General features: G+C 43.0%; 2 protein-coding genes and 1 long non-coding RNA gene across 5 annotated transcripts in view; 1 reads left to right on the forward strand and 2 right to left on the reverse strand.

Annotated features, from left to right (window-relative positions):
- The window catches only part of LOC310686438, a 425,293-nt gene that overhangs the window by 66,048 nt on the left and 331,933 nt on the right, over window positions 1–27,312 (reverse strand). The window lies entirely within an intron of this gene.
- On the forward strand, window positions 34–8,428 carry RPL9 (ribosomal protein L9). 3 transcript variants are annotated; one of them, XM_083460168.1, is made up of 8 exons: window positions 34–95; window positions 1,555–1,607; window positions 1,740–1,855; window positions 4,369–4,464; window positions 4,677–4,809; window positions 6,286–6,366; window positions 7,278–7,398; window positions 8,299–8,428. In XM_083460168.1, exons 2-7 carry the CDS (start codon window positions 1,562–1,564, stop codon window positions 7,382–7,384), a joined length of 579 nt encoding a protein of 192 aa, XP_083316294.1. In that variant the 5' UTR covers window positions 34–95; window positions 1,555–1,561; the 3' UTR covers window positions 7,385–7,398; window positions 8,299–8,428. The 3 variants fall into 3 exon arrangements, with proteins under 3 accessions (XP_083316294.1, XP_083316293.1, XP_083316292.1); XM_083460166.1 differs by having other exon boundaries at window positions 80–126; XM_083460167.1 differs by lacking the exon at window positions 8,299–8,428 and having other exon boundaries at window positions 75–126; window positions 7,278–7,397.
- KLB (klotho beta) overlaps window positions 12,120–27,312 on the reverse strand; it is a 29,074-nt gene continuing 13,881 nt past the window's right edge. The window contains exons 2-5 of the mRNA XM_083459830.1: window positions 23,736–24,246; window positions 22,542–22,804; window positions 14,361–15,504; window positions 12,120–12,754 (exon numbers count right to left, since the gene is read on the reverse strand). Of these exons, the coding sequence (XP_083315956.1) occupies window positions 12,354–12,754; window positions 14,361–15,504; window positions 22,542–22,804; window positions 23,736–24,246 (2,319 nt within the window). The 3' untranslated portion in view covers window positions 12,120–12,353. The remainder of the gene's footprint in view (window positions 12,755–14,360; window positions 15,505–22,541; window positions 22,805–23,735; window positions 24,247–27,312) is intronic.

A 27,312-nucleotide genomic window follows, 5' to 3' on the forward strand; every position in this document is an offset into this window, starting at 1 on the left:
CACACCCATGGAACGCGCTGGCGTCACTCCGCACGGGGTTCAAGACCGTGGTGACGTACGACGCTCTTCCTTTCCTCCTCTCCGCGAACAAGGAGGTGAGGCCCGGCTTTCTTTTTTCCTTGCGAGGTGAGGGGCGGTATCCGGCTCCATCCGAGGCGCCGCGGCTGCCTCTTGCCCCGAGCGCCCCGTGGGGGCCGCGGGCAGGGCTCAGAGAGTGGAACGGGCGTCGCTGCGAGGTTGGGTTCGGCGGGGGCTCCTGAGAGGGAGGCCTAGAAGCAGCCGCCCCCCCTTCCCCTCAAGGGCTTTACTCTCTCTCGCGCGCCCCGGCTTCGTTTGCGCCTGCGTAAACTGATGCCGGGTGAAGGGGGGGTCTCGTTTCTACGGCGCGCCCCTAAAAAGGCTGCATTCGTGGCAGAGATTATTTCAGCGCGAAACTGCACGGCTGCTTTCTCAAGCTTGCTTTTAATGTTGGATTACAACTCCCATCAAGCTTCTCCACTGGCTGTGCTGGCTGGGAATTATGGGAGTTGTAGTTCAACGAGGTCTAGAGACCCAAGGCCAAGAAAGGCTGCAGGATTTCTGCTTCAGCAGCATTACTTTAAGGTTTCCCAGAGCTGAAAGTGCCGGTTTTGCTTCCTGCCTTCTGCAATAATATATAGTGGGCTTTTTGGGTTTTTTTGTCATGCCAGGGAGTTCTCGCTAGGCCTAGGCAAAGTTAAAGCCAGGTGGCTGTCTAGATGTTGCTGCAGTTCTCATTATTATCTCTTGCCATTGGACATGCTAGTAACATCTGGAGCGCCACAGGTTAGCCACCCCTGGTATAAGCACTAGGTGAAGAGGAGCATGCTTTTTATGTGGCCTTTGAGATTGGTAATAGGAGTGGGAAGTGATGGTGGCAGGGGAAAGTATTGGTTAAAGCAGAGCTTTCCAAACACTGTCTCGACAAATTAGTGTGTTAGCGGCAGTGTGTTGGTGTGTCGCATGAACGCTCCCTGCACCACTTCTGGGGATGGAAAGGGATTAGCTTAACCTCCAGTTTGCTAGTAAAACTGAATTATGTTGTCACGAAATTATGCATGTCTAAAAAGTGTGTCACCAAAGTGAAAAGTTTGGAAAGCTCTGGGTTAAAGGTTAGAAACCTTTTACGGGGCCAATGCAGTTGATCATAACAGTTTTAGTAATATTCCTCTTAAGCATCTAAATCGGGCGTCCAAAGTGGCCTATAAATGCCATAAGCAAGTAAATAAATGATAATTTTGGGGGCACCTGTGGCAGCTTATTTTCTGGGGTAAAATCCTAAAAGAACCTAAACAACTTCAATCCTAAAAAAAGCTCAACAATTTCAGGGTAAAAATCCTAAAAAAAACTTTGGTTGGCCCTCACGGCCCTTCACTTCATCAAATTTGGCCCTCTGAAAAAAGTTTGGACACCACTGATCTAAATGGATGTTAAAGCCACAACACAAGGGATGGTGCCTTTGTTGCAAAGGGCGTGGTACAGCTGATATCAGTATCATGTTAAACCTGCAGTTTTTCATTTTGCTTTTCCTGTTAGATTTAAAATGAAGACCATTCTCAGCAACCAGACGGTTGACATCCCAGAAAAAGGTATGTGCATCCACTTGGATGTTTTTATTTTTAGCACTACCACACACACCCAAAAAATACCCCAAAATCTTTAATGTTCTTATCACTTGCAGTTGCTGTATGTTGTACTAATGTTTAATTATCTCCATCCAGTCGAGGTGCGTTTGAAGGGACGGACAGTTATTGTCAAGGGCCCCAGAGGAACCCTGCAAAGGGACTTCAATCATATCAATGTGGAACTCTCTCTCCTGGGAAAGAAACGCAAGAAGGTGAGCAATTTGTGGATGTTGTGAGCGTTACTGTATATCATGTTTCTGCTGACAACGGAAGCTGTTGGCCCTGTGCAATGTTTTCAGATTCCATGTTAGCTGTGTATTGTCAGTAATGGTTGCTGGATTCTATGGCTTTAATTACACGTTTGCTGGTAGATGTGTCAGTTGTGAAGCACTGCACCAATGGGGCAGTTGGCTGTGGAAAAGCAGTAGGTGGGAGGAGGGACTTAATCCTTTCCTTTCCATTTTTTTTCTTTACAAACTTCACCTCCAAGCTGCTTTTCTTTGCTATACAGCAGATACAGATCTGGGACACTTTCTGCGGAGTGGAGAGTTGCACAGGGAAAGTGGCAGGCAGAAAGGCTTAGTATCTGTTTACTGTTTTTCAGTGCTTTGGAGCAGACCTGTGTTCTGTAAAACATGTAATCTTAACTTTTTGAAAAGTGAAACATGCACTTATTTAAGATGCATATGTACTTGTTTACAGAAGTTTCTAAGCAGTATATTGAGAGAAAAGGTGCTTTGGGGTGTTTTGTCTGATAAATGAACCTCTTGCATATGATGTTTCAAGTGCGAGATTTCCAGAGGACGTTGTTGCATCCTACAGCACAGCCAGTCAGTCTGCAAGAAAAATGAGTCCCCTGTTTTTTGTTTCAGGTACAAAAATGCATGTGGCTGATTCATGTTAAAATAAATGAGGATGATAGGCAGTGGACTAGATCAAGACATTTGGTGCTATTAGAGCTATTAATTAATAAATTGTAGCAATACTAACACACGCCAGCTGGTTCCCAATCTCTGTGAATTGTTGTGTTTTAATTAAGAATAAATTGGAACCCTGAGCTAGCCTTTCTTCTATTAGCAAATGTCAAATGTCTGTGGTTTATTGTTCACTGAATTTTAGTTTTCAGTGTAATTAACAGGACATGGCTCTTGGCAGTGAATATGGACCATTCACTTTTCAGAATGTTAACATATTTGTGTGTTACTCCCATTATATGGGAGGCAAAGTGTACTGACAGTACAGCGGTACCTCGGGTTAAGTACTTAATTCGTTCCGGAGGTCCGTACTTAACCTGAAACTCTTCTTAACCTGAAGCACCACTTTAGCTAATGGGGCCTCCCGCTGCTGCCGCACCGCCGGAGCCCAATTTCTGTTCTCATCCTGAAGCAAAGTTCTTAACCTGAAGCACTATTTCAGGGTTAGCGGAGTCTGTAACCTGAAGCGTATGTAACCTGAGGTACCACTGTAGTCCACTTGCACTCCAAATGTAAGTCCTGATACAGCCAAAACAGTAGCTCCATACACAAGAGGGACCTATGCCAGCAACTCCAAGGTTTGCAGTACAGTTGTGCCTTGGAAGTTGAACGGGATCCATTCCGGAAGTCCATTTGACTTCCAAAACGTTTGGACACCAATGTTGCAGCCAATCGGAAGCCCCATTGGACATTCAGCTTCTAAAAATAGTTCGCAAACTGTAACCGTCACTTCCGGGTTTGTGACGTTCGGAAACAGCTGTTCGAAAACCAAGGTACGACTGTAGTTTTCTATGGGGGGAAAAGCCTCAGAGGCTGGGTACCAATTGTGGATTCAGTGGTCAAAGAGGCAGTTACTGTATGTGCTGTAGAGGGAAATGAGGGGCAGGTGGAGCTCATCAACCTAGGAAGGTACCTATCTAGGAGAAGGAATGGCCTGGCGGCTTTCATGAGAATGATTTAAGGAGTGAAAACAGCATGAGGGGCAGCAGCCACAACAAGCACTGTGGTTCTCCATTGGTTTGACTTCAACCCTGTGTAGGTACACTCCATTGCCTCTTGAGACATACAGATGCCAACAACAACAGTTAGGGGGAAAGGTAGTGGTGGTGGAAATTTAATATTCTAGAAAGACTATATCATTGTTAGTCTAGAATCCTGAACAGGAGCATTCCACACTGCAATATTTTGTATAGCTGACTACACAGTTGAATAAAGACAGTCATTGAGGTATATGACTTGCTGCTCTCTATAATTTTTTTTAAAGAAACACTGAACTAGTTCACATAAGATGTGTTCTCCACATAATTAGTCCTGACCATCCCTGGGTATGCATTCCTACAGATATTATAATGTGTGAACTGAGGAGATACAATTAAATATTAAGTACAGCTGCTGTTAAAGTGCTGGGCGTTCCATCAGTTTGTACCCAAGAAGATGAAGGTAATTATATTGATGTCTTGTGAGAACTTGGCCTCAGTTTCTCTAAAGTAGTAGCACTTCCTTTAAAACTGTATGTGTGTATTGCTGATACAAGAAACACATGTAGCAATGTTGACTTGGCAAATGAGGATAGCAGTACTACTTGATCATTTGATAAATACCGTATATAGAAATTGGAAATAATCATATTTGCTGGTGTGGAAATTCATTAATCTAATAAAACTTAATTCTTGTAATGTTTACACAGAAAACGTGTTTTATACTTGGAAATGAGCAGCCTGTTTTTATACACTTTGTTGTTTTTTCTGTAGCTGCGTGTTGACAAATGGTGGGGTAACAGAAAGGAGCTGGCAACAGTCCGCACAATTTGCAGTCATGTGCAAAATATGATCAAGGGTGTCACATTGGTAAGTTTCCAGTGGGAATTTGCTATTAAGTGTTGATATAGCCAACTTCATCTTTGCAGCTACACTACTGCCAGATGGGTGGGGTAGAAATAATAAATTATTATTAACATACTATTTGGAGCATAAAGTGCTTTAAGAGTCAGTTTGGACAAAAAACACTTAAGTTTCTCTTTCCCCCCTGTTTGTTTGATTTTAAATGTGTGTGATTCCAGGGCTTTCGTTACAAGATGAGGTCAGTGTACGCTCACTTCCCCATCAATGTGGTTATCCAGGAGAGTGGCTCACTTGTGGAAATCCGTAACTTTCTTGGGGAGAAGTACATCCGTCGGGTGCGCATGAGGCCAGGTAAGGAGCTAGTTAATGTGGCGATACCTGTTACCAAGATTGATATAAGAATTGGGGGGTGGGTAGTCACACCTATGCTTCAAATGAATCCTATAATGTCCGAAAACCTGTATTTTTCCAAGCAAGTTGTTTGTACCATATGATAACTGGAAAAAAGCTTGCAGAATCGGATACTTGTCTTTTGGAGTTCTGCCTTGCTCTGGATTACCTCCATTTTTCAGGTTAAAAGTATTTTGAAAATGCAAAATTAATGTGCACTAATCTTTAAAAAATAATTGTGATAATGTGCCCCCATTAAATTTCTGTAACGAGAAAACCTCCAAGCACTGGTTTTATTCCTGCTACAGAAGCACAGATTAATGGGCATGTATTACAATAATTCTGTGTCTTGCATGTCATGTGACTTCAGGAAGAAAGAAAAACGCCTTTTCCTGTGCTACTGATGTAGGAACTTAATGTCCCAGTAGGCTAGTTAAGATGGTATTTTAAGTTTGGGAGTTTTATGATGGAGTATGAAATGATTTTTATTAATTTTTCATTAATAACATTCCAATGGATACAATACAAAATATTGCCACATCATAATACAAATAATAAAGCCAATTATACATTCCAAATTATATATTTTAGGTGACTTCCCATGTTCTGGCTGACGGGAGAAAAATTTTATTCCTTGTTCCTGTTTCTTCTCTTGTTTATTCTCAATATACCAGTTCCGATCTTAATCCTTTATCTTATTTTAGCAGCCACTGATGTGAGACTTTGAGTCATATTTAACAGATCTGTATGTGTATTAACATGCAAGAGGGATTTTTATCCTATTGTTTTCGTCCTTCCTGTTGTTGTCCACCAATTGCATTGGGCAGAACCCCATCAGCAATGAGTGCCCAATTCCCCCAGGCCTGTTGGTCTTAGTACCGTGCTATGTGTGTACAGGATACAATTTATTCTGGTGGCGCTGTGGTCTAAACCACTCAGCCTCTTGGGCTTGCCGATCAGAAGATCGGTGGTTCAAATCCGTCCGGGGTGAGTGTCTGTTACTCTGCCCCAGCTCTTGCCATCCTAGCAGTACGAAAGCACACCAGTGCAAGTAGATAAATAGGTACCGCTGCGGAAGCAAGGTAACTAGTGTTTCCATGTGCTCTGGTTTTCCTCACGGTGTTCTGTTGCTTCTGAAGCGGTTTGGTCATCTGGCCACATGACCCGGAAAGATGTCTGTGGACAAACGCAGTCTCCCTTGGCTTGAAAGCAAGATGAGCGCAGCAACCCCATAGTCACCTTTGAGTGGACCTAACCGCCCAGGGGTCCTTTACCTTTTACCTTTTTTTACAGTTTATTATAGTAAGGGATCATGACTAGATAGCTGAGATAAGTATGCAAATGTATGTGTTCTGTTTTTTAAAAATGGTGGACTTGTATGAGAAGGATAATTTTTTTTTATTGAAGAAATGTGTGCTTTTTAAAACATTTTTAAAGGAGTCAACTGTGCAGTATCGCAAGCCCAGAAGGATGAGCTGATCCTTGAAGGAAATGACATTGAATTGGTATCTAACTCTGGTATGTCAGTTAATTATTGTATTGTGGAAATAATGGTTTTACTTTGCTGTGGTCCATAAACATGCAACAACTGCTGTTTAATTCAGCTTGCATTGTCTGTATACTACTAAAACATTGGAAAACTTACTTTAAATAATGTCTAAAGTTAAAAGAGAAGCTTATTTTGTTGGGTGTGTTTAGTTAGACTAAACAAGGTTACAGTGGTGCCTCGCAAGACGAAATTAATCCGTTCCGCGAGTTTCTTCATCTTGCGAAGCACGGCTATTAGCGGCTTAGCGGCTTTAAGAAAAAGGAAACAAACTCGCAAGAACTTGCAAGACGTTTCGTCTTGCAAAGCAAGCCCATAGGGAAATTCGTCATGCGGAACAACTCAAAAAATGCAAAACCCTTTCGTCTAGCGAGTTTTTCGTCTTGTGGGGCACCACTGTAATTGTTTTGTCTTCCATAGTCTGTTGCTGTTGTTTCTCCAGCAACAAATAGGAACAAGTGTTGCTAATGGGACAGGAGAAGTTTGACTTGAGAGAGAAACTACCTAGCTTGATTTGAAGTTAGCAGTATTTGTCCTCGTTCTTGTTCAATTGGCTTGTTTGAGCCAGTGTGGTGTAGTGGTTAAGAGCGGTAGTCACGTAATCTGGAAAACCGGGTTTGTGTCTCCGCTCCTCCACATGCAGCTGCTGGGTGACCTTGGGCCAGTCACACTTCTTTGAAGTCTCTCAGCCCCACTCACCTCACAGAGTGTTTGTTGTGGGGGAGGAAGGGAAAGGAGAATGTTAGCCGCTTTGAGACTCCTGAAGGGGAGTGAAAGGCGGGATATCAAATCCAAACTCTTCTTCTTCTTCTTCTTCTAAATTGGGAAAATACGATTGCTTTGTTAAGCCAATCTTGCTTAAATTATCCTCTTTTTGTTACAGCTGCCTTGATTCAGCAGGCCACCACAGTCAAGAATAAAGATATCAGGAAATTTTTGGATGGTATCTATGTCTCTGAGAAGGGAACAGTACAACAGGCAGATGAATAAAGCTCTATAAATAGGTTTGTGTTCTTTTCACATTTCACAGATGGTGTATTCTGTAAAGGACCGAGTTTTACCATATAGAAATCTTTTATTTTGAAGAAGATTTTTGGTATTCAAAATATCACGGAAGTTTCTATGCAGCAGAAATCCCTGGTTGAAATCTTGTCTTGACCACACTGGGTTACACTGTAAGACTAGCTTGGAATTTTAAAAGGAGCATATATATTTTCTTTCTTTCCCAATGGAAGCCATTTGTATTCAGAGTGCATTCCCAGTTCCTTGAATGCAAATTGCTTTCTCTGCAGAGCAGGGGAAATGCTCCAATCTTAGGAGCAGGTTCCCCTCTGTAGAGACTCACTGCACCAGGCGAATCCAGGTCTCTGCTCCAACTAAGCGGAGCCAGCATAGCAGCTGCTGCACTGTGTGGCTTGTAATGGGAGAAGCACAAAGTCTTCAAGCTTTGGATCATGCTTCCTGATCCAAACCTGAGTAAAACCTAAGTAACTTCGTAGACTTGAATTGTCTTTCTGAACACCAGAAAGAATATTAAATTGTGGTTTTTTAAAAAATAAAAAATGCTCCGTTTCTTCTGCAAAAGCATTACTCATGGTAGCTTGCAGTGTATAAAATTAAATTTTCATAAAACCAGTGATATGAAACAACTAAACAAGGAGACAGGGAGAGCAGGTGTTAGGGGTCTAGTGGTTCAAAATGTTAGGCTGATTTCTGCTTCATATTTGCATGTCACGTGAATTCTTGATGATTAATCTCAACATTCTCCCATTATTGGAACGTGTAGTAACTTTAAACCATACTTCTCATGTTACTTTGGAGGTGCTTGTAAGGGGATTGCAGTTGTAAAATGTTGTTTAAAGCTTCAGTTGTTTTTAATAAGCCAATCTGTTTCATTGTTTCAGATCCTAAATTGACAACCAGGGCACAAAGGAGAACGGCATGCAGCAAGCCTTCAATTCACATCAGGAGTTGGCTGTATGAACCAAACAGTTTGACATTGTTTGGAGAAAAATTAAACAATATATTTCAATATTTTATGTTTTGTCATTGAGCTTTCAGCTATTCTAACACTTTGGTTTCCTGCATAAGCATTAAATATCTTATTAATTAAATATATTAATTATATATTAATCTGGAAAAGTAAACTCTGAAAATGGGGTAAATGGGTGGTATCCCACTCTACTTGGTGGAAGGCATCTGTCATGAGGGAAGGAGGCATTTTTGGCAGTTCATCCTCTCCTGCTGTCCTGCATATCCCTCCCCCTCAAAACATCCAGAACAGATTGCGGGCAGATAGGAATAAGGAGGAATAAATCTTCTGTTCACTAGCGAGCAGTTTCCATCAGCATAGAAAATATTGGATTATCACCTAATGTAAAAACCCAGTACAGTAAGTAGTTATCAGGTTGTGTTTTCTAGTGTTTCTTCATCACATAGTATAATATGTGAGTGTCTCTAACAAACTTTACAGTGAAATGGAATAGTTGTCAATTTGCAACCCATTTCATCTCTGACAACAGCCTAGCAGTTTTTACCTTTAGGGAGGAGACATTGCCAATAGGCAAACAATGCCATACATAATGTTAAGACATGGGTTTAATCAGGTATTTCCTTGGAGTTAGTCACACTGACCAAGTGGACATCCCTCAAGAACGTACTTCTGTCTTGAAGCAGTAGAGTCGAATACAAAAACCTAAGAATTCCTTTAATGTCCTGGTTACATCAAATGATAACTGCTTGGTTCTTTTTTTCAGCGATTACCCTCAAACTTGGTAGTGCTGGTTTTTAAACAAGGATGCATAATGGCTGGTTTAATTTTTTTAATGAATTAGTAACCCTCCTGACAGTTGTGGGGGGGGGGGTGAGTGAAAAACAACAGCGGAACCGATGTTCGTTTTACTGATGTCTCATGAAAATAAGCAACTGCGTGTATGAAAGTGGGGGGGGGGCGGACTTACTTATTTACAGTTGTGCCTCGCAAGACGAAAAGAATCCGTTCTGTGATTCTCTTCGTCTAGCGGTTTTTTCATCTTGCGAAGCAAGCCCATTGAAGGATTAACGCTATTAGCGGCTTTTAGCAGCTTATCTGCTGATCGGATCAGCTGATAAGCGGCTTAGCGGCTTAGAAAAAGGTGGGGAAAAGGGAAAAAAACCCCGCAGGACTCGGAAAACCTTTCGTCTAGCGGGTTTTCCGTCTTGCGAGGCATTCATCTTGCGGGGCACCACTGTATTTTATTTTGGCCCATGAATCATTCCCTCTTGGCCAACACCCTGGGAGTCAGGTGCAAACCCACTGATGCAACAGGTTCCAATAGAGATCCTTTTCCCAGACCTGATCATGGTATCAAAGGGACATTTTTGCTAGTGGTGCACAGCACATAGGTAAAGGGACCCCTGACCATTAGGTCCGGTCATGACTGACTCTGGGGTCGCGGCACTCATCTCGCTTTATTGGCCAAGGGAGCCAGGGTACAGCTTCTGGGTCTGGCGAACCAGAGCAGCGCACGGAAACGCCGTTTACCTTCCCGCCGGAGCGGTACCTATTTATCTACTTGCACTTTGACGTGCTTTCAAACTGCTAGGTTGGCAGGAGCTGGGACTGAGCAATGGGAGCTCACCCTGTGGCGGGGATTCGAACCGCCAACCTTCTGTTCGGCAAGTCCTAGGCTCTGTGGTTTAATCCACAGCGCCACCCGCGTCCCACAGCACATGGGGAAAGTGTGAGTAACCTTTCCCTCATCAGCTGCCTGCCAAAACAGCCATGTGCACTTCATTTAGGGTGAAGGTGCGGAGGTACCTGTTAGGGCCTAAATTATATTGGGGGTATTTAACTGTCCATCCCTAGCTGCAATTCCAGTTCATATCCACAGACCCCCAATAGTTGCAGCAGTGGGAGGTACAGGACAAAGAGGACGTGCTGCAGCAGGGGTGGGGAACCTGTGGCCCTCCAGATATTTCTGGATTTGCATCCCTATTGTCTCTGATCATTGGCTGTGCTTACTTGGTCTGATGGGCGGTTCCCAAACCTCGGCTGCACATGGATCTGGAGGTCAAATGCAGCCCCAGGGCATTTGATTACTCTCCCCCCCCCCCAGTATTAAATGTTGGCTCTGTCCCACAAGTTGTAAGCCAGGTACTGCAATATGCACCCACTTAGTATCTATTTAAATACTTTCGAAGAAGCATATTGGCTTTTTTTTTTTAGGTGCAGGGAACTCAACACATTTCTGCAGCTTGCAAAAATAAGACTTTCATGGGTAACGTGCATATCAAAGAGTGACAGATTCAGAGCAGGACCACTTGTGTGCACTGAAAGTTTTAATATGGATAAAGGTTTGTGTGGTTTACACATCTCATAACTGTAACTATATAGTTCATTGATCCACAGAGCATGCCTTTTATTTTTAAATAAAAGGGTGTGCACAACAAAGTGGGTCAATTTATTTTTTAAAAAAGCTGTATTTGTGCCGATTTGATCCTGAACAGCCTAGAATGTATCCCAGCTTTTAAATAATGGCCATTGGCGAAAATATATATATAACAGAATCATCCTATGTGAAAAGGAAGGAAACTTTGAAAAGCACAAATACACCAATATTTCCCAATTTCGATTTAGAAAAGTGTTGCAGTTCATGCTTCACAAATATGGCTGTGTCCTAGGAAGGTTGGCATTTCTCGCTAATACGGGATTCTCCCCCCCCCCCAAAAAAAAACAACTATGGTCATTTTTACTATGGTCTCCACAAGTGGGGCCTGCAACAAAATGTTGCAGTGCAAAGTGATTATGTTCACGATTCCATTTCTCCTCTTCCCTAGCCCCTAGTTTTCCATTTTGGAAGATCGGGAGGTGGCTCTCTCAGGAGCATTTTCCAATTTATTTATTTGTATACCCCCTCCAGCCTGCTAATACTCCACCCACCCTTATGTGCAGATGGTGCTGTTTTTTTTGGCTGCATAAAGACTTGGAACTGCAATTGCAGTTGGTATGTATATGATAATCTTAAATACACAGAGGGCTTTCCAGTCTAATCACCCCCTATATTCAACTGCTAAAGTATTTCAGACCAACTTAAACATCCCTATTGCGAGCCTCTTCTCCTTTAAGATTCCTGACATCTTTTGATCTGAAGTAGACATAACAGAGGTATTATATGTCAGGCCTTTCTCATTTACAACCTTGGCTTGAAGGAGAGGCTGCTGCAATCACATGCTCTGGACATGTTTTTGAGGTGCCGTTAATACAGCTTTTAGCATTTCGTTTACAACCATGAAGACTAGTCGTGTGATAGATAGGGTAGCTGCCCTACTGGAGCTTCCGCAAGCCAAAACAAGCAAAACGAAAGTGTGCAAATGTTACACCTGCAATCCACAACAGCTGCAGGCATAGCGCCACAAATTTTGAGACATTTCTGTAAAAGTTCACAAATTGTGAACCTTTTCATGTCAAATTAGTTCCGTCATTGTACTAGGTTACAAAAGGAAAGCATTTATGCTTCAACTGTAATTAAATATATTGGACTAACACCATTTTGAATTCCTTCGTATACATCTGTCCCTGCTCTCATCCTGAGATTTTCAGGCATGACAACAGCTAAAACTTCCTTTATGTAATCAAGTCTTACTCTGAAGATGGAAAAAAGGTTGAAAGAAAGGTAGACACTCTTGTATCGTTTCTTTTCGCTGTGTCTTTTCATGGTGTACGTTGATGTAAGAAGCAAGGGACTTGGAGTTCTGAATGACTTTATGATAAACATGAACACACAAGTAAACAACCTGGGATTCCCTGACAGCATAAACGCAGAACAAGAATTCTTGATAACAACCCTGAATCGACTATCATGGGAATTCTCATGCAAAGCAGCATTTTTTTGCCAAGTATCTTGGTGGAGTGATTTGGAGTGCTTTCAATAACTTATCCTCGCCGTTGACATTCACATGCAGGGGGGAAAAGACCACTCTATATCTGGTTGAGAACTTTCCTGTGTCTACTTTTGACAGGAACGCACATGTACTCCATATTTTTCGACCAATACCATTTTCTCCTTTTCCTTTTGTGGAAAACAATAATGCTTAAGAGCAAGATGAGAGTCGAGCAAAGGCAGCACCCAAAGAACACAAGCGGCTTTTTCTGCGCTAGAAGCAGGCAGAACGTGCAACCTGCTTCTTCCTCGGGCTGGTCACAGATGTTGTTTGCAGTCTCCAAGAGAAAGCCGTTGCGGCTAATGAGACGGTTGTAGAATGGAACGGACGCCTTGGCCTTGGCTTCGTGGGTGAAGAAGCCCAGTCTGGGTTTGGATTTTTCATCGGTGAGTTTAAAAGCAAAATAGCCTCGGACGTTGACTTTGTCAATGTGGTAAGCTGGGAACGACAAGAAATAAGCAAATTATTCACTGTTAAATGGCGTTGCCCGACTGTGTGAAGCAAAAGGATGCTTTTACAGTGGTACCTCGGGTTACATACTCTTCAGGTTACATACGTTTCAGGTTACAGACTGCTAACCTAGAAACAGTGCTTCAGGTTAAGAACTTTGCTTCAGGATAAGAACAGAAATCGAGCTGTGGCGGCGCGGCGACAGCAGGAGGCCCCATTAGCTAAAGTGGTGCTTCAGGTTAAGAACAGTTTCAGGTTAAGTACGGACCTCCGGAACGAATTAAGTACTTAACCCGAGGTACCACTGTATAGTATCTAAAACAGATTGGAGAGGCTTGGCATGTCGACTGGATGCCTTCCTCCAAACAGGCCCCTCCATAGAAACAGCCCTTTCTGTAGTGGTGGCAGTCACTTTTCCAATTTTCTCTGGAAACGCTTCACGTTAAGTACAGTAATTGAATTCACAGAAATTGCAAATGCTTGTATGCATTGCTATGTGTTTAAATTTGCTCAGTTGGTAGCTGAATTCTAGAGAGTTCTCTAGTAGTTCTCATGTGATTGGCTAACGTTAGTCACCTGGGAGGTATCCGGTGAAGGAGAGACTCCCATTTTATGTGAAGCAAGATGGCTGTGCTTTAGAAACACTGTGAACATTGCTAAGTTGAATTGAGCGTTGCAGGGCTGCTTCTCGGCTTGAAAGAAAGAGAGCAAAGCTGTAGGAGAAGGTAAAAGCGGAACTCTCTCATAGGAACTGCAAGGCAAGGCCTGAGATACATTGAGCTCTGGAAAGGGAGGAAAATAAAGTTGTTTAGGAAGTTAGAGAGAAAGTCTGTAAACCCATGCTTAGAAGCATGTGACTGTAAATATTATGCTTTAATTCCTCTATAGCTTGGAGTTTCTGCAAACACAGTTTTTGAATGTTAAATCCTGGGCATTGGTTTAATTTTCAGAGAAGGGTGTCAGTCATATATATGCTTTGAGCTTCTTGGCTACGATTTCACTGCCCTTACTTCAGCATTTCAGTGGTGGGCAGGTGGGGGAGCATTAGAACGAGAGCTATGTTCAGCTCCCATCAGTGGTGGCTGCCTGCCGCCTTAAATTATAATCCTGCTTGGACTATAGCTTTATGACACCTATGAAGCAGGGCATAGCATTTTGGGTAACTTAAAAGAGCAGAAAAATGGGACATCTGGGGTGGATCTAGACACAGGGGGGGAAACCTCCGCTATAAATAAATCAGAAATTAGATAGTTATAACAAAAGAATCTCTATGGAAAAATCACATTTTAAAATTTCCTGCTCTTTGGCGCCATCTGGTGTTAAATGTTTATAGCGCATTCAAATCGCTGCTTCTTTACTAATGTAGCTGAGTCCCCTATACTACTGAGGAGGAGGAGGGGAAAGTACCATTGCACAAGTTTGCTGTGCTAGCAGAACAGCTGTGTTGTGGTTGTTGTTGTTTATTAGATTTGTATGCTGCCCTTCATCCGTAGATCTCAGGGCTGTTCACAGCATAAAAATACAAGATAAAAAAAACAAGATAAGAACACATTATGTCTCTCTTCTAGTTTAGCATCTTTTACCATCCACTCACCTTTTAAGGCCTCCTGGACATATTTTTCAATGTAGTATTTACGAAGTCCATCGTCAATTAAAGACTGATCGTCTATCCCGTTTGCCGTGATGTAGATATTTAGGTCGCCATAACGTTTTCTAATCCAGTTTAGGATTTTGCGTAAGCCAGCAGGCACGACCGCTGAGCGAGATGGGGAGTTTAGGCAGGTGATGTCTTGCAGAAATTGAACGTCCTGATCAAAGTCGTACCGACTTCCGTTTTTTGACTCGTGGATCACAAACCGCGTGGTGAAATGATTGAGCGCGTAAAAATCGGCAGCCCCTCTCACAAGGTCCTTCTCTTCCTTTGTGAAATACGGCAGGGAAGAACTAGAGAGCCCTCTGCTATTCTTGTAGTCGAGGTATTCTCTCATAGCTGCAGGATAGTCCCCCGTCTTAAAGATCGGATCGGAAAACCAAGCTATTTCAAACTGAAGGAATCTCTCGGCAGCTTCCCAGTGGGTGTCCACAAATGGGTTGGCGGGTTCTGCCCAATCAGAATGAAGAGATAAAGAGATCTGACCATGCTGTGTGGATCGATATTGTTTATCGTAAACATGCCAAGCCGAGGCATGGGCTATCAATAGATTATGGGCGGCATGATAGGTGTGGTTACTGCTGCTGTTATAAATATCGCTGAGTCGATTAGGTTCATTTATTGTGATCCAGAATTTAACCAAGTCCCCAAGCTCCCGAAAACACATCTCTGCGTAGGTTCGGAAAGCCTGGACAGTGGACTGGTTCAGCCAGCCACCATTCTGGACTAAAGGACCAGGCAGCCCCAAGGAACGGTGAGTCGGATAATATAAGGTGACCACAGACTTGATGTTGAGTTTGAGCAGCTCACTGATCACGCATCGATAGTAACGAAGGACTTGGCCATTGATGGATTTCAAATCGCCGCTAGGCAGAAGCAGGGACCAATTCAGTGCAAATCTATAATGGGTGATTTTCAATTTGGACAGCAGGTCAAGTTGCGTTTTAATGGTAACAAAATCTGTACATTGAGCCGGTCGGGTTTTCAGTTTCACTCCCTTCACCTGGTAGAAAAGTCCATCGCCGGTAAGATTCCAGAGATAGAGGTTAGGATCGCAGAACTGTGGTGAGGAAGCGACAGATTCTGCCTGCAAATGACAATCACATAATTTGATTTTTGATTTAATAAAGGATATTGGTTTAGTTTCACAACTCCAGTAGAGACCAGTTACATAAATGGTTCTCGTAAGTTGTAACGCTACCAGTCTAAATAATAAACAGGCTTTTTTCTCTGTATCACTAGGTGTCACTATAGCAGTTCTACAGAAATACAAAGAAGCGTGTAAACAAAGTCCGGCAGAGATGGTGAATTCTCCAACTTGCTTGGACCACCGTTCGCACGCAAGCAACAAAAGGGAGAGCGGGCCAGCTTGTGAAAAGAACTATAGTTTTAGAAATGTGGTTCTCTCAAGCAGCCTTCATCAAGCTGATGTCCTGCAGATGTTTAGAACTATTAGCTCCAGCCGGCACAGATGTTTGGGAGTGGTAGTCCTAAACATCACAGAATAAATGGGTGCAGGTGACCCTAAATGTGTCACTTTATGTTGTACGAGTCTTTTTAAGAAATGCCAATAGCAACCGCAGGAGGATCAATCAGTCTTGGGGTTGTGGGAACAGGTAAATAGGTAAATGAGAGTGCAACCCACCTCTTGCAAAACTTTCCCTTCCAAAACTGATGTTTGATGAAAAATAAATAATTATTTGACTAGATTAATATTAAACGTAAAGGGACCCCTGACCATTAGGTCCAGTCGTGACCGACTCTGGAGTTGCGGCGCTCATCTCGTTTTATTGGCCGAGGGAGCCGGCGTACAGCTTCCGGGTCATGTGGTCAGGATGACTAAGCCGCTTCTGGTGAACCAGAGCAGTGCAAGGAAACGCCATTTACCTTCCCGCTGGAGTGCTACCTATTTATCTACTTGCACTTTGACATGCTTTCGAACTGCTAGGTTGGCAGGAGCAGGGACTGAGCAACGGGAGCTCAACCCGTCGCGGGGATTCGAACCACCGACCTTCTGATAGGTAAGTCCGAGGCTCTGTGGTTTGACCTATAGCACCACCCGCGTCCCAGATTAATATTAAGGGGGCTTGAAAACCAGGCTGTGTGTGACAAAGTAGAACACTGAGGGAGAAATAAAAACATGGCTGCTGCCATCAAGAGCCAAGAGCTGCAGACCCTGCTGCTACTTGGGTGAGGACATAACCTTTCTGCAGGGATGAAAACATTAAGTGCCACCAGCCATTGTAGAATCAGCAAAGAGCGGTGTCAGCAACACCTACAGCGCTGCTTTTCAAGCTTGGTTGCCCGGATGTTGTTGGAATACAATTCCCATCATCCACTGCCAGCTTAGCCAATGGTCAGGGAGGAGGAAGTTCTGGGGATCCAACCTTGAAGAGCACTGTGGGCACACATTTTGCATCCCCAGCCCCCTCAGGACCTCTAACTCCTGCCCAAATCCTTTGGACTCAACTAGACTGGTAAAGAAAAAGCAATTTATATGTGTTGTATGTGTGATATAACATTGTGCCACCAGATGGCGATGTGGCGTCCAGTTTTTCTCTACCCGTTTTCCCTGTTTGCATTTACAATGCTTTGAACTGAAATGCTTCTTTGATGTTTCTAGATCCAGCTTTTATTAGGTGTAATTTTCCTGTTATTGCCAGAAAATCAAGACAGCTGCCTTGGAAGACTGTTGTCAGGCAGATAAATAGGACAGAACTTTTTAAAAGTGACTGATTGTGAGACACACACCCCTCTCACAAAATAGCACCTGCAAGGCAACAAGCGATTGGAAGCGCCCCCTCCCCAAAGGAGCAAATGCAGATATACGTGTGTATAAATTTATATCTGCTATTATTTCTGCTCTCTTAACTACATTTTCCATCTTGTTGCTGCTGCATTGTTTTATTCATATTTCATCGCTCTGAACTGAAACCATCCGTTTCTCTGCCAAATTAGCCTCTGCAGACCTAACAAGGTTTTCTATTAAAACTAATAAACACAATGCTATATCCCCAAGCTATCTATTAGTGCAGATGGATGTCATTTTTAGCATGATATCCACAGGCTTTCTTGCGGGTGTGCGTGAGACTGGCTGAAACTGAGCTGAATTAGGTTTCATTTGCCAGCCTGCAAAAGTACATTGTTTTGCTCTGCTTCTCGAGAAGAATAAGCCCTGACGAATGTGGAAAGGAATATTTTAAGAAAATTATGGCTTGGATCCACTGGTGGAGGAAGAGGGGGGTGGGGGGAGCACATCGCCCCAGTGCCTTGATCATGGTGGGGTGCCACTGCTGCTGCCCCCCCTGCGCTGGGCACCACGCCCCTGGCATGCATGCCAGCCACGCCCCCACCTGCTCTCCGCCCCCAGTGCCAGAGCATGAAGCTCCGCCACTGCTTGGATCCAGAGGGTTCCTTGTATGAGTGGGAGATGCTGCAGGATGTGTCAGTGGTACCTATAGGAAAAGACTTCAGAGAAAGCATCTAAGACAGGCATCTCCAAACTCAGTCCTCCAGCTGTTTTGGGACTACAACGCCCATCATCCCTGACCACTGGTCCTGTTAGCTAGGGATGATGGGAGTTGTAGTCCCAAAACAGCTGGAGGGCTGACTTTGGGGATGCCTGATCTAAGGCCTCAAATAGCGGAATGAGCAGAAGGGCGCCCAAATATGTTGTGAAGTAAAATATGTTTCTCTTTAAATAGCCCTCCCACCATATAAAGCAATTAAGTTCAGAGTTCAGCATTACTTAGCTGTGGGTGTGTACCTCAGCCCGTCTGCTGATTTAGCCAATTTCCAATTCTTTGCCCCCCTGTGACCAAGTGAAACTTGACCCTCTTTTTGGTAGGCAGAAGAGGCTGCAACAGATCAGAGGTGGGTGACAAAGTCCCGCTGCAGATGCTCCAGTTCCTTGGATCAGAGCCAGGACAGTGGTACCTTGGTTCTCAAACACCTTGGTACTCGAACAACTTGGAACCCAAACACTGCAAACCCAGAAGTAAGTGTTTCCAGTTTGCAAACCTTTTTCGGAAGCCTAATGCGCTCCGTTTTGAGTGCCACCCTTCCGTTTTGAGTGTTACGCTGAGGTCTGTCTTTGTTATTTATTTCGCATTTTTGTTTTTGCAGCTTTTTTTGTGACTGTGTGGAACCCAGTTCAGCTCCTGATTGATTGTGTGCCTGCAATACATTGTTTATTGCTTTCATTTTATGAATCAATGGTCTCGTTAAATAGTAAAATTTGTGTTAAATTGCTGTTTTAGGGGTTGTTTTTAAAAGTCTAGAACGGATTAACCCATTTTGCATTACTTTCTATGGGAAAGTGTGCCTTGGTTTTGGAATGCTTTGGTTTTGGAACAGACTTCCGAAACGGATTCAGTTTGAGAACCAAGGTGCCACTGTATCATCTTAGCCTTGGATTCACAGCTAATTATTCTACCACCACAGTTCTCAGGGAGTGATGCACATTTCCTTGAGAATGTATGGGTGGTTGCTAGGAAAGGAATGATGTAAGGAGACACTGATATCCATTCTGACCCATGTTTGCCACTTGCAGTGCTGTTTCCGTTCTGCTGCAGTTTGGCTTCAACAAAAAAAAAAAATGTGTCCACTGGGGTGGAATTTTACCCACTGAATTACATTGTTCTGCAATGTTGATTTCAGTGCAAAGCAAATGAAAATTAAATGAAGGGGAAAAACCTCATCAGTTGCCTATCCTTTCTGTGGACTGTTGTACTTGCTGGGCTTATTTCCATTCTAGACATGTGGCAAATAAGACAACACAGGGAATTTCTGTTTCCTCCCAAATCCTCTCCAATCCATATGTACCAAGGAGCGTAATATCAGCGCCACCTGCTTGGCACCTGTCTTTCACATGCCAGGCTGCCTTAAAGTGCTAGGAATCAGTGGAATCCTGCCAGTGCCAAAAACTATCATTTCCAAACATGAACCTTAGACTATGCGAGAGGCTTTTTGCCCTCATGTAGCCTGTGAGGAATTTGTAACTATTTGGATTGGAGATAAATTATTATGGAAATTGTGGGTGGCTCTGACTTGTGGTGGCGAGTCATACTTAACTGTGAAGCTGTTCAATTGAAAAAAATAGATATAAAAGGAGAATTCCCTGGATGCCAAGATCCAGGTTTGGGGCAAGTACTCTTTGGTGAGAGAACCCCAGCAGAGATTTAAAATCACAAAACATGCAAGTAAGGCTTGGAAATATAGGCTGCTAAAGCTTTAAAATATGCCCTTGTGAGTTCCAAAACTCCCCTCTTCTCCCAGTGTAGGAAAAGACCACACACTTGGCAAGTTAAAAATTGGAAATTGGTTTACAGTGGTACCTCGGGTTACAGACGCTTCAGGTTACAGACTCCGCTAACCCAGAAATAGTACCTCGGGTTAAGAACTTTGCTTCAGGAGGAGAACAGAAATCGCGCGGTGGCAGCAACAGGAGGCCCCATTAGCTAAAGTGGTACCTCAGGTTAAGAACAGTTTCAGGTTAAGAACGGACCTCCGGAACGAATTAAGTTCTTAACCCAAGGTACCACTGTACTTACAAACTCTCCAAAGGTCAGGTTCGTGTGCTTTTCCATACATCAGTCAGAAAAGTTGCACAGGCAGTGAAGCTTGGCTCAGTTACCGTGGTGAAAGTTCCTAAATTATTGTCATAGGAACTGAAGAGTGGCTGGCTAAGCCGGAGCAACTAGCTGAGCCTCTTCACATGCTGAGCTTCTCAGGTAGACTGGGAGAGACCAATAGGCTTGATTACCCATTTCCTCCCAAATTAAGGGAATTGGACAGAGATATGCCCGACAGGATGGCTTACTCTATGGTATTAATCCCTTCATGCATTAAACCCAGTATGCATTAATTAGACTTAAGTATGTTGGTTATGGCTGGGACACGGGTGGCGCTGTGGGTAAAACCTCAGTGCCTAGGGCTTGCTGATCGCATGGTCGGCGGTTCGAATCCCCACAGTGGGGTGAGCTCCCGTCGTTCGGTCCCAGCTCCTGCCCACCTAGCAGTTCGAAAGCACCCTTAAGTGCAAGTAGATAAATAGGTACCGCTTTATAGCGGGAAGGTAAACGGCGTTTCCGTGTGCTGCGCTGGTGCTGGCTCGCCAGCTGCAGCTTCGTCACGCTGGCAACATGACACGGAAGTGTCTTCGGATGGCGCCGGCTCACGGCCTCTTGAGTGAGATCAGCATGCAACCCTAGAGTCGGACATGACTGGCCCGTATGGGCAGCTGTACCTTTACTTTTACCTTTATGTTGGTTATGGGACGCGGGTGGTGCTGTGGATCAAACCACAGAGCCTAGGACTTGCCGATCAGAAGGTCAGCGGTTCGAATCCCCGCCACAGGGTGAGCTCCCATTGCTCAGTCCCAGCTCCTGCCAACCTAGCAGTTTGAAAGCACGTCAAAGTGCAAGTAGATAAATAAGTACCGCTCCAGCGGGAAGGTAAACGGCGTTTCTGTGTGCTGCTCTGGTTTGCCAGAAGCGGCTTAGTCATGCTGGCCACATGACCCGGAAGCTGTACGCCGGCTCCCTCGGCCAATAAAGCAAGATGAGCGCCACAACTCCAGAGTCGGCCACGACTGGACCTAATGGTCAGGGGTCCCTTTACCTTTTATGTTGGTTATATGAGGCTGGTTATCCTACAGAAGCAGTAGACAGGAAAGAGAGCTTAAATTTATCATCACCTGCTTGCTCTCCTTTAGCATCACAACTGGTGAATAAATATTAAGTGTCCCCCATTCTTTATTTCACATGGCATCCTCCTCCTGCCATTTCTGCCAAATATGTGCTCTCCCGTATTCTCATAAGGAAGTTATCTTATATAAATCTGTCCCAGAACTTTTTACTAGGTGAAAAGAAATCCTCATGGTCTAAACTGTGTTTTGGTGGGCATTATGTAGCGTATTCTGCCATTTGTGTCACAATGTACATTGTACTTTGATGGGCAGAATCTTTTGTCTAGTCAGATGAAAGTTGGTTTAACTGTCGTCATGGGGGGGGGGCAGAGACCTAAACTGACAACAGAGGAAGGGTGGAAGTTAGAACTCTTAGTATGCAAAAGAGGGATCGAAAGCATGCATATTCTGATTGGTGGCTGGAGGTTTAGAATTGTTAGTTAGACTATGTGATTGGCTGTGGTGGCCAGAAAAAGTGAATATATGGCTGGGTGCGAGTCAGCCAGAGTCAGTTTCCATCAGTGGACAGCTGGAAGAAGGGTCTCAAGACAGAAGACTTGAGAGGAAGCAGCAATGGATTTAGGTCAGTGCAGGGAAGCGTAGGGTGCCAAGCTGAGGGGGTGCAGCATAATAATAATAATAATAATAATAATAATAATAATAATAATATACATTTATACAGGGAACCTACTGAGAAGATCCATAAAAAAGCAACTGTACTAAAATGAATTATCTGAAAGCACCTATAGAGTTCCCCATCCCTTTCTTTTTAAACAGCTTTATGCCTTTGTGTTTCATTTGTTTTCTACTTCTGCGTTACGAGGATGGCATACAAATGCTGTAAATAAGTAAAATGCCACTCGAGGAAGCAGGGAGCATGGATATATGCCTGCATTAATTCTATTTCCAAAATGAACCAGGCACAGTGTTCAAACAAATCTAGGGAGAAACTTCAAACTAGATTCATTTGTCAAACTATTATAACCAGGTGGCAAGATGCTAAAGAGAATAAGGTGGAATCTACTCGCGTATTTAAAAACGCTGTGAAAATGCTTTAAAAAAAAAAGTTTTGAAAAAAATGCATTTAATTTTCCATAGCTCACTGTTGCCATCTAGTGTCACATTTGTATATTGCACGTTACAACACACTTAAAACATTTTATTAGCAGCTGTATAGGTGAGTCCTAAGTCTCCTGCATCTTTAATAGCTGAGTAGAAGAGCTTGCAGAACTGGGTATGCCTGTTGAAATTCTCCATAACTATTAAAGGTGCAAAAGATCCATCTCTACCCTAAATAAGAAATAACATTAACAACTCAAATAGGTCTTTTAGATGCGTTTGTGACTTTTTGGTGACTGCAGGAAGATAATGTTGTTGTTAAATTTAGCTCAGTCGAAGGAGAGACTTGAGATGCTTACGTTTTTTATTATGCCTACCTTAATAACTGACTCCGTCACACCCCAGTAGAAGTCACAGGGAAACTGGCCGTGGAAAGCTGGTTCTTTCAGAGGAAAGCCATTTTCTTGTATGATTTCCTTGTAATAAAATGCGGATGATTTGGGAATCCTCTCTTTTTCTTTGCTATTAAAATCTACATAAAATAATCCACGTCGGTTATTGTAGGCATGTTGCCATTCATATCCATCCAGGAGGGACCAGGCCGTGTAACCAAATACATCGATTTGATCATATTTAATCGCTGCACAGGGGAAATGAAAGTAAAGGGACAATATTAGAAAACCAGACTATGATTTGCATTACAAAGTTTGCACAGTAAAATGGTTTTGAAACAGGATATTCATGAAGTTCCTTTATACTCAGCCCATAGATGTATAGCTTTGTACTGTCTCCATTGGATGGTAATGGTTCTCCATTGTTTCAGAGAGTGTTATTCCCAAGGTTACTTGGAGATGTCAGTGACTGACTCTTCTCCTAAAGACATATTCTCTGGTGGAGGGGAACCCTATTTTAAAGCAGGCATTTGCTCTGAATGAAAAGCCTACACTTGTACCAAGTTCTACTGCCTGTGTTTTCTGACTGATGCATGGAAAAGCACATGAACCTGACCTTTGAAGGGTTTGTAAGTAAACCAATGTTTAACTTGCCAAGTATGTGGTAATATTCTGAGCATACTTAGGACAGTTATGGACCAAAAGAGGTATGTAGCTTTCATTCTGCAAGTCACAGATATTTCCAGTGATCAAAGGATAGGACCATGTGAATATACTACTAAGAAAAGAATTGAACTAATTGAATATTAGCTTCAGGGTTTCCCCTCAGGATTGCAGTAGATAAATTCCCTTTCTATGCCTGCTGTCATCCTCTTAATTATCAGTCATCTCCACCCCCCTCGACAACTGATTATAACTGCATTTTTCATATAAAAAACTGTAATAGGCTGCATGTGTACATTCATACATAAACCATAAGCTTGTTTAAGGCTGCTTATTTGTTTACAGTGCCACACGTGAGCCTGCCTGTTTGCATGTATGAATCTGTGATGTGTAGAGTGAGGTTTGGGTCCAAATTCCTGTTTGGATAAGTGAATTTCCATGCTTGAATAGCGGGACCTGCATGTACATTCGTTCAGATCTGTTGGGTGCATTCAAAAACCCAATGGCTTCACAAACCTTGCAAGACCTTATTAATAAAATTCTTCATCAAGTAGATCACTGTGGTGTCTTCCGTTTTCACGTGGCTGTTGGTAAACCAGCCGTTTTCTGCAATCAGGATTCTAGGATTGTTATATTCCAACTTAATCCAGTTCAACACTTCCCTCAGGTCGAGCGAGAAAACTTGTCCCATTTTGGGTAGTTTCTTTGGGGGTATAAAGTTATTTGGACCAAAAGAAAATGCAAAGAAGTCAGCGGTCCCTTTAACGTAGTTCTTCTCGGTCTCAGTACTGTTTGGCAAGAGAGAGGCAAATTCTGTCTTCAGCTCTTCTGGGTAATCTCCATCCCCATGTATTGGCTTGGCAAACCACCCAAGCACTTTCTGCATGGACTGCTGACACTTTCTGATGTCTTCTTCATTCTTGGATCTGCTCGGTTCGATCCAGTGGGATCCCAAAGTGATCGACAAAAACCCTTTCTGTTGTGGTCGGAAATGTTGGTTGTAATTATGCCAGACTCTTGCATGTGCCTAATGAAGAAGGAGAAGGAGAAAAAAACAAATGGAAACATCCTATCAGTAAGTATTTTGGATTTGGTGTTAATATACTACTGATGGGGTTTTATTATCATTTTTACAGAGATGCAAATAAGATTGGCAACGTAGTCAAACAAGAGTCTAATGGCTCATTCATTCATTAGTTGTTGTTTGCTAGCAGCCTCACATTGAGCCAAAAAATCAGTTCAGTTCAAGATATTTTGGTTTCAGAGACATACAATCTATAGGGCACGTCTGAATGATAAAAATAGAATAAATGAAATAATTGAACCACTTATTTATTTATTACACCTCTGCCTTGCCTTTGCTCCACAGGAATTCAAAGCAGCACACAAGATTCTCTCTCCATTTTATCCTCACAAAAACCTTGAACATGAAGTAGCTAACTTACATGCCTAAGGGCAGAGCCAGCCCTATCATTATTATTTATTTATTTATTTGTTGTTGTTGTTGTTGTTATTATTATTATTATTATTTAGGAAAAAAGTAAACTGTTTAATAAATATAAGCCTAAGTGATGTACATAAGATCGGGGGGGGGGGGGGTTCAGCTGGAACTCGCCAGAATTTAGTTCTGGCACCTCTCAGCCAGAACCATTTGCCATTGCCATCTCACCATTGCCATTCAAAGAGAATAAGGGAGGTGTTCCTGGTGAGTTCCAGCACCTCTTTTTCTAGAAAAATAGCACTGCATAAGATAATACAAAATAATTATCAATGGTACATGGGTAAATCAGCAAAACGTTTAAAACAAGTACTAAATTATACATGTGGGTAGGCTTGCTGAAACCAAGAAGTTATTAGCAGGCTCCTCAAGGAGTATATTATTATTTATTCAATTTATATACCACCTATCCAAAGATCCTAGTGCGCTGTACAACATTAGGGACATTATTTACTCAGCATAATAATAATATAAAATACATAGCATAATAACATACAGCATAATGGTAAAATAATCATAATAACAGCCCCCCCCCCATTTAACAGGCCATAGATCATTTACTGTCTGAAGGCCTGGGTAAAGAGGAATGTTATTACCTGGCACCTAAAGACATGTAACAAAGGCACCAGGGGAGCCTCTCTGGGGAGAGCTTTCTACAAACGCAGAGCCACTCCAGAAAAGGCCTGTTCTTGTGTAGTCACCCTACAAACCTCTCAGGGTGGGGGGGACCTAGAGAAGACATGGAGAACCTATCAGGGAATGGGGACCTAGTAAGCATCCCTGTCTCATGTTAATTGCGCTAAAAGATCAGCTCCTCACATATGTGGAATAACCATTATATGACACTTGTAACGTGCAAGTTCTGCATATCCAAGCAGTTGATTAGTCATGGATGAGGCAAGACCAGGGTGGAATCTACACACACATAAAAAAACGCTGTGAAAATGCTTTTTAAAAAAGTTTTGGAAAATCCATGGAATTTTGCATAGCTCACTGTCGCCATCTAGTGTCACATTTGCACACTGCACTTTACAACACATTTTATTTGCAGCTGTGTAGATGAGGCCCCAGAGAAGCTATGAGCTATGCTACTGGGCCCATCACCTCCTGGCAAATAGAAGGGGAAGAAATGGAGGCAATGAGAGATTTTACTTTCTTGGGCTCCATGATCACTGCAGATGGTGACAGCAGCCACGAAATTAAAAGATGCCTGCTTCTTGGGAGAAAGGCGATGACAAACCTAGACAGCATCTTAAAAAGTAGAGACATCACCTTGCCAACAAAGGTCCATATAGTTAAAGCCATGGTTTTCCCAGTAGTAATGCATGGAAGTGAGAGCTGGATCATAAAGAAGGCTGAACGCCAAAGAATTGGTGCTTTTGAATTATGGTGCTGGAGGAGACTCTTGAGAGTCCCATGGACTGCAAGAAGATCAAACCTATCCATTCTGAAGGAAATCAGCCCTGAGTGCTCACTGGAAGGACAGATCCTGAAGCTGAGGCTCCAATATTTTGGCCACCTCATGGGAAGAGAAGACTCCCTGGAAAAGACCCTGGTGTTGGGAAAGATGGAGGGCACAAGGAGAAGGGGACGACAGAGGACGAGATGGTTGGGCAGTGTTCTCGAAGCTACCAGCATGAGTTTGACCAAACTGCGGGAGGCAGTGGAAGACAGAAATGCCTGGTATGCTCTGGTCCATGAGGTCACAAAGAGTCAGACACGACTAAATGACTAAACAACAAGATGAGTCCCTGTTTTACACTCCAATGGCCCCTGTTTCACATCTTACTCTTCACGTTCTTTATTTGAGTTAGTTATCCCTGAACCTGAGCACTATGATCTCTGGAAGACCAGCAGTATGAAAAAAAAGCAAAACAATGTTTGGAATGGGATGAGAGAGTATCAGTTTTGCTTAGAAGGGTCATGAAGGGCATTTCAAATGTATTTTACTTCCACGAGACAATTTGACCTCTCCTCCTGAGATAAAGGTGCATGCCAGATTATCTCGCGTTTACCTTTGCCTCTGACGTGGACTTCTTTGCCTTTGTCTGAAGAGAACATCTCTTGACATATGGAGAAAACGCTGACCAATGTTGGGAAACGCTTCTCAAGAGCCGAACCGTCAATGATTCAGCAAACTAATTCTGCTCAGAAATTACCGTATTTTTTGTTCTATAAGACTTACTTTTTCCCTCCTAAAAAGTAAGGGGAAATGTGTGTGCGTCTTATGGAGCGAATGCAGGCTGCGCAGCTATCCCAGAAGCCAGAACAGCAAGAGGGATTGCTGCATTCACTGCGCAGTGATCCCTCTTGCTGTTCTGGCTTCTGAGATTCAGAATTTTTTTTTTCTTGTTTTCCTCCTCCAAAAACTAGGTGCGTTTTGTGGTCTGGTGTGTCTTATAGAGCGAAAAATATGGTAGTTTACTTTGAAACTCTTACTTATGTTGCATGCATGGGTGTAGCCGGGGGCTGCCCCCCCCCAATAAAGTAAATAATAAAAAAATACTTAACTAACTGACCAATCGAGTCACAGATAGCTTGGTACTGCTGATTCTAGTTGCAAAACCTGATTCAAATAGTGAAGTAGCAACCAAG

Source organism: Podarcis liolepis (assembly GCF_965112155.1).
Source record: "Podarcis liolepis genome assembly, chromosome: 9".
NCBI classification, from domain to species: Eukaryota; Metazoa; Chordata; class Lepidosauria; order Squamata; family Lacertidae; genus Podarcis; species Podarcis liolepis.

Excerpts from the sequence above, each read along its gene's own strand:
- RPL9 (XM_083460168.1), top strand. The coding sequence starts at position 1,562 with ATGAAGACCATTCTCAGCAACCAGACGGTTGACATCCCAGAAAAAG. Across the intron at positions 4,465-4,676 it reads TGATCAAGGGTGTCACATTG|GGCTTTCGTTACAAGATGAG; the intron begins GTAAGTTTCCAG and ends GTGTGATTCCAG. Across the intron at positions 6,367-7,277 it reads TGAATTGGTATCTAACTCTG|CTGCCTTGATTCAGCAGGCC; the intron begins GTATGTCAGTTA and ends TTTTTGTTACAG.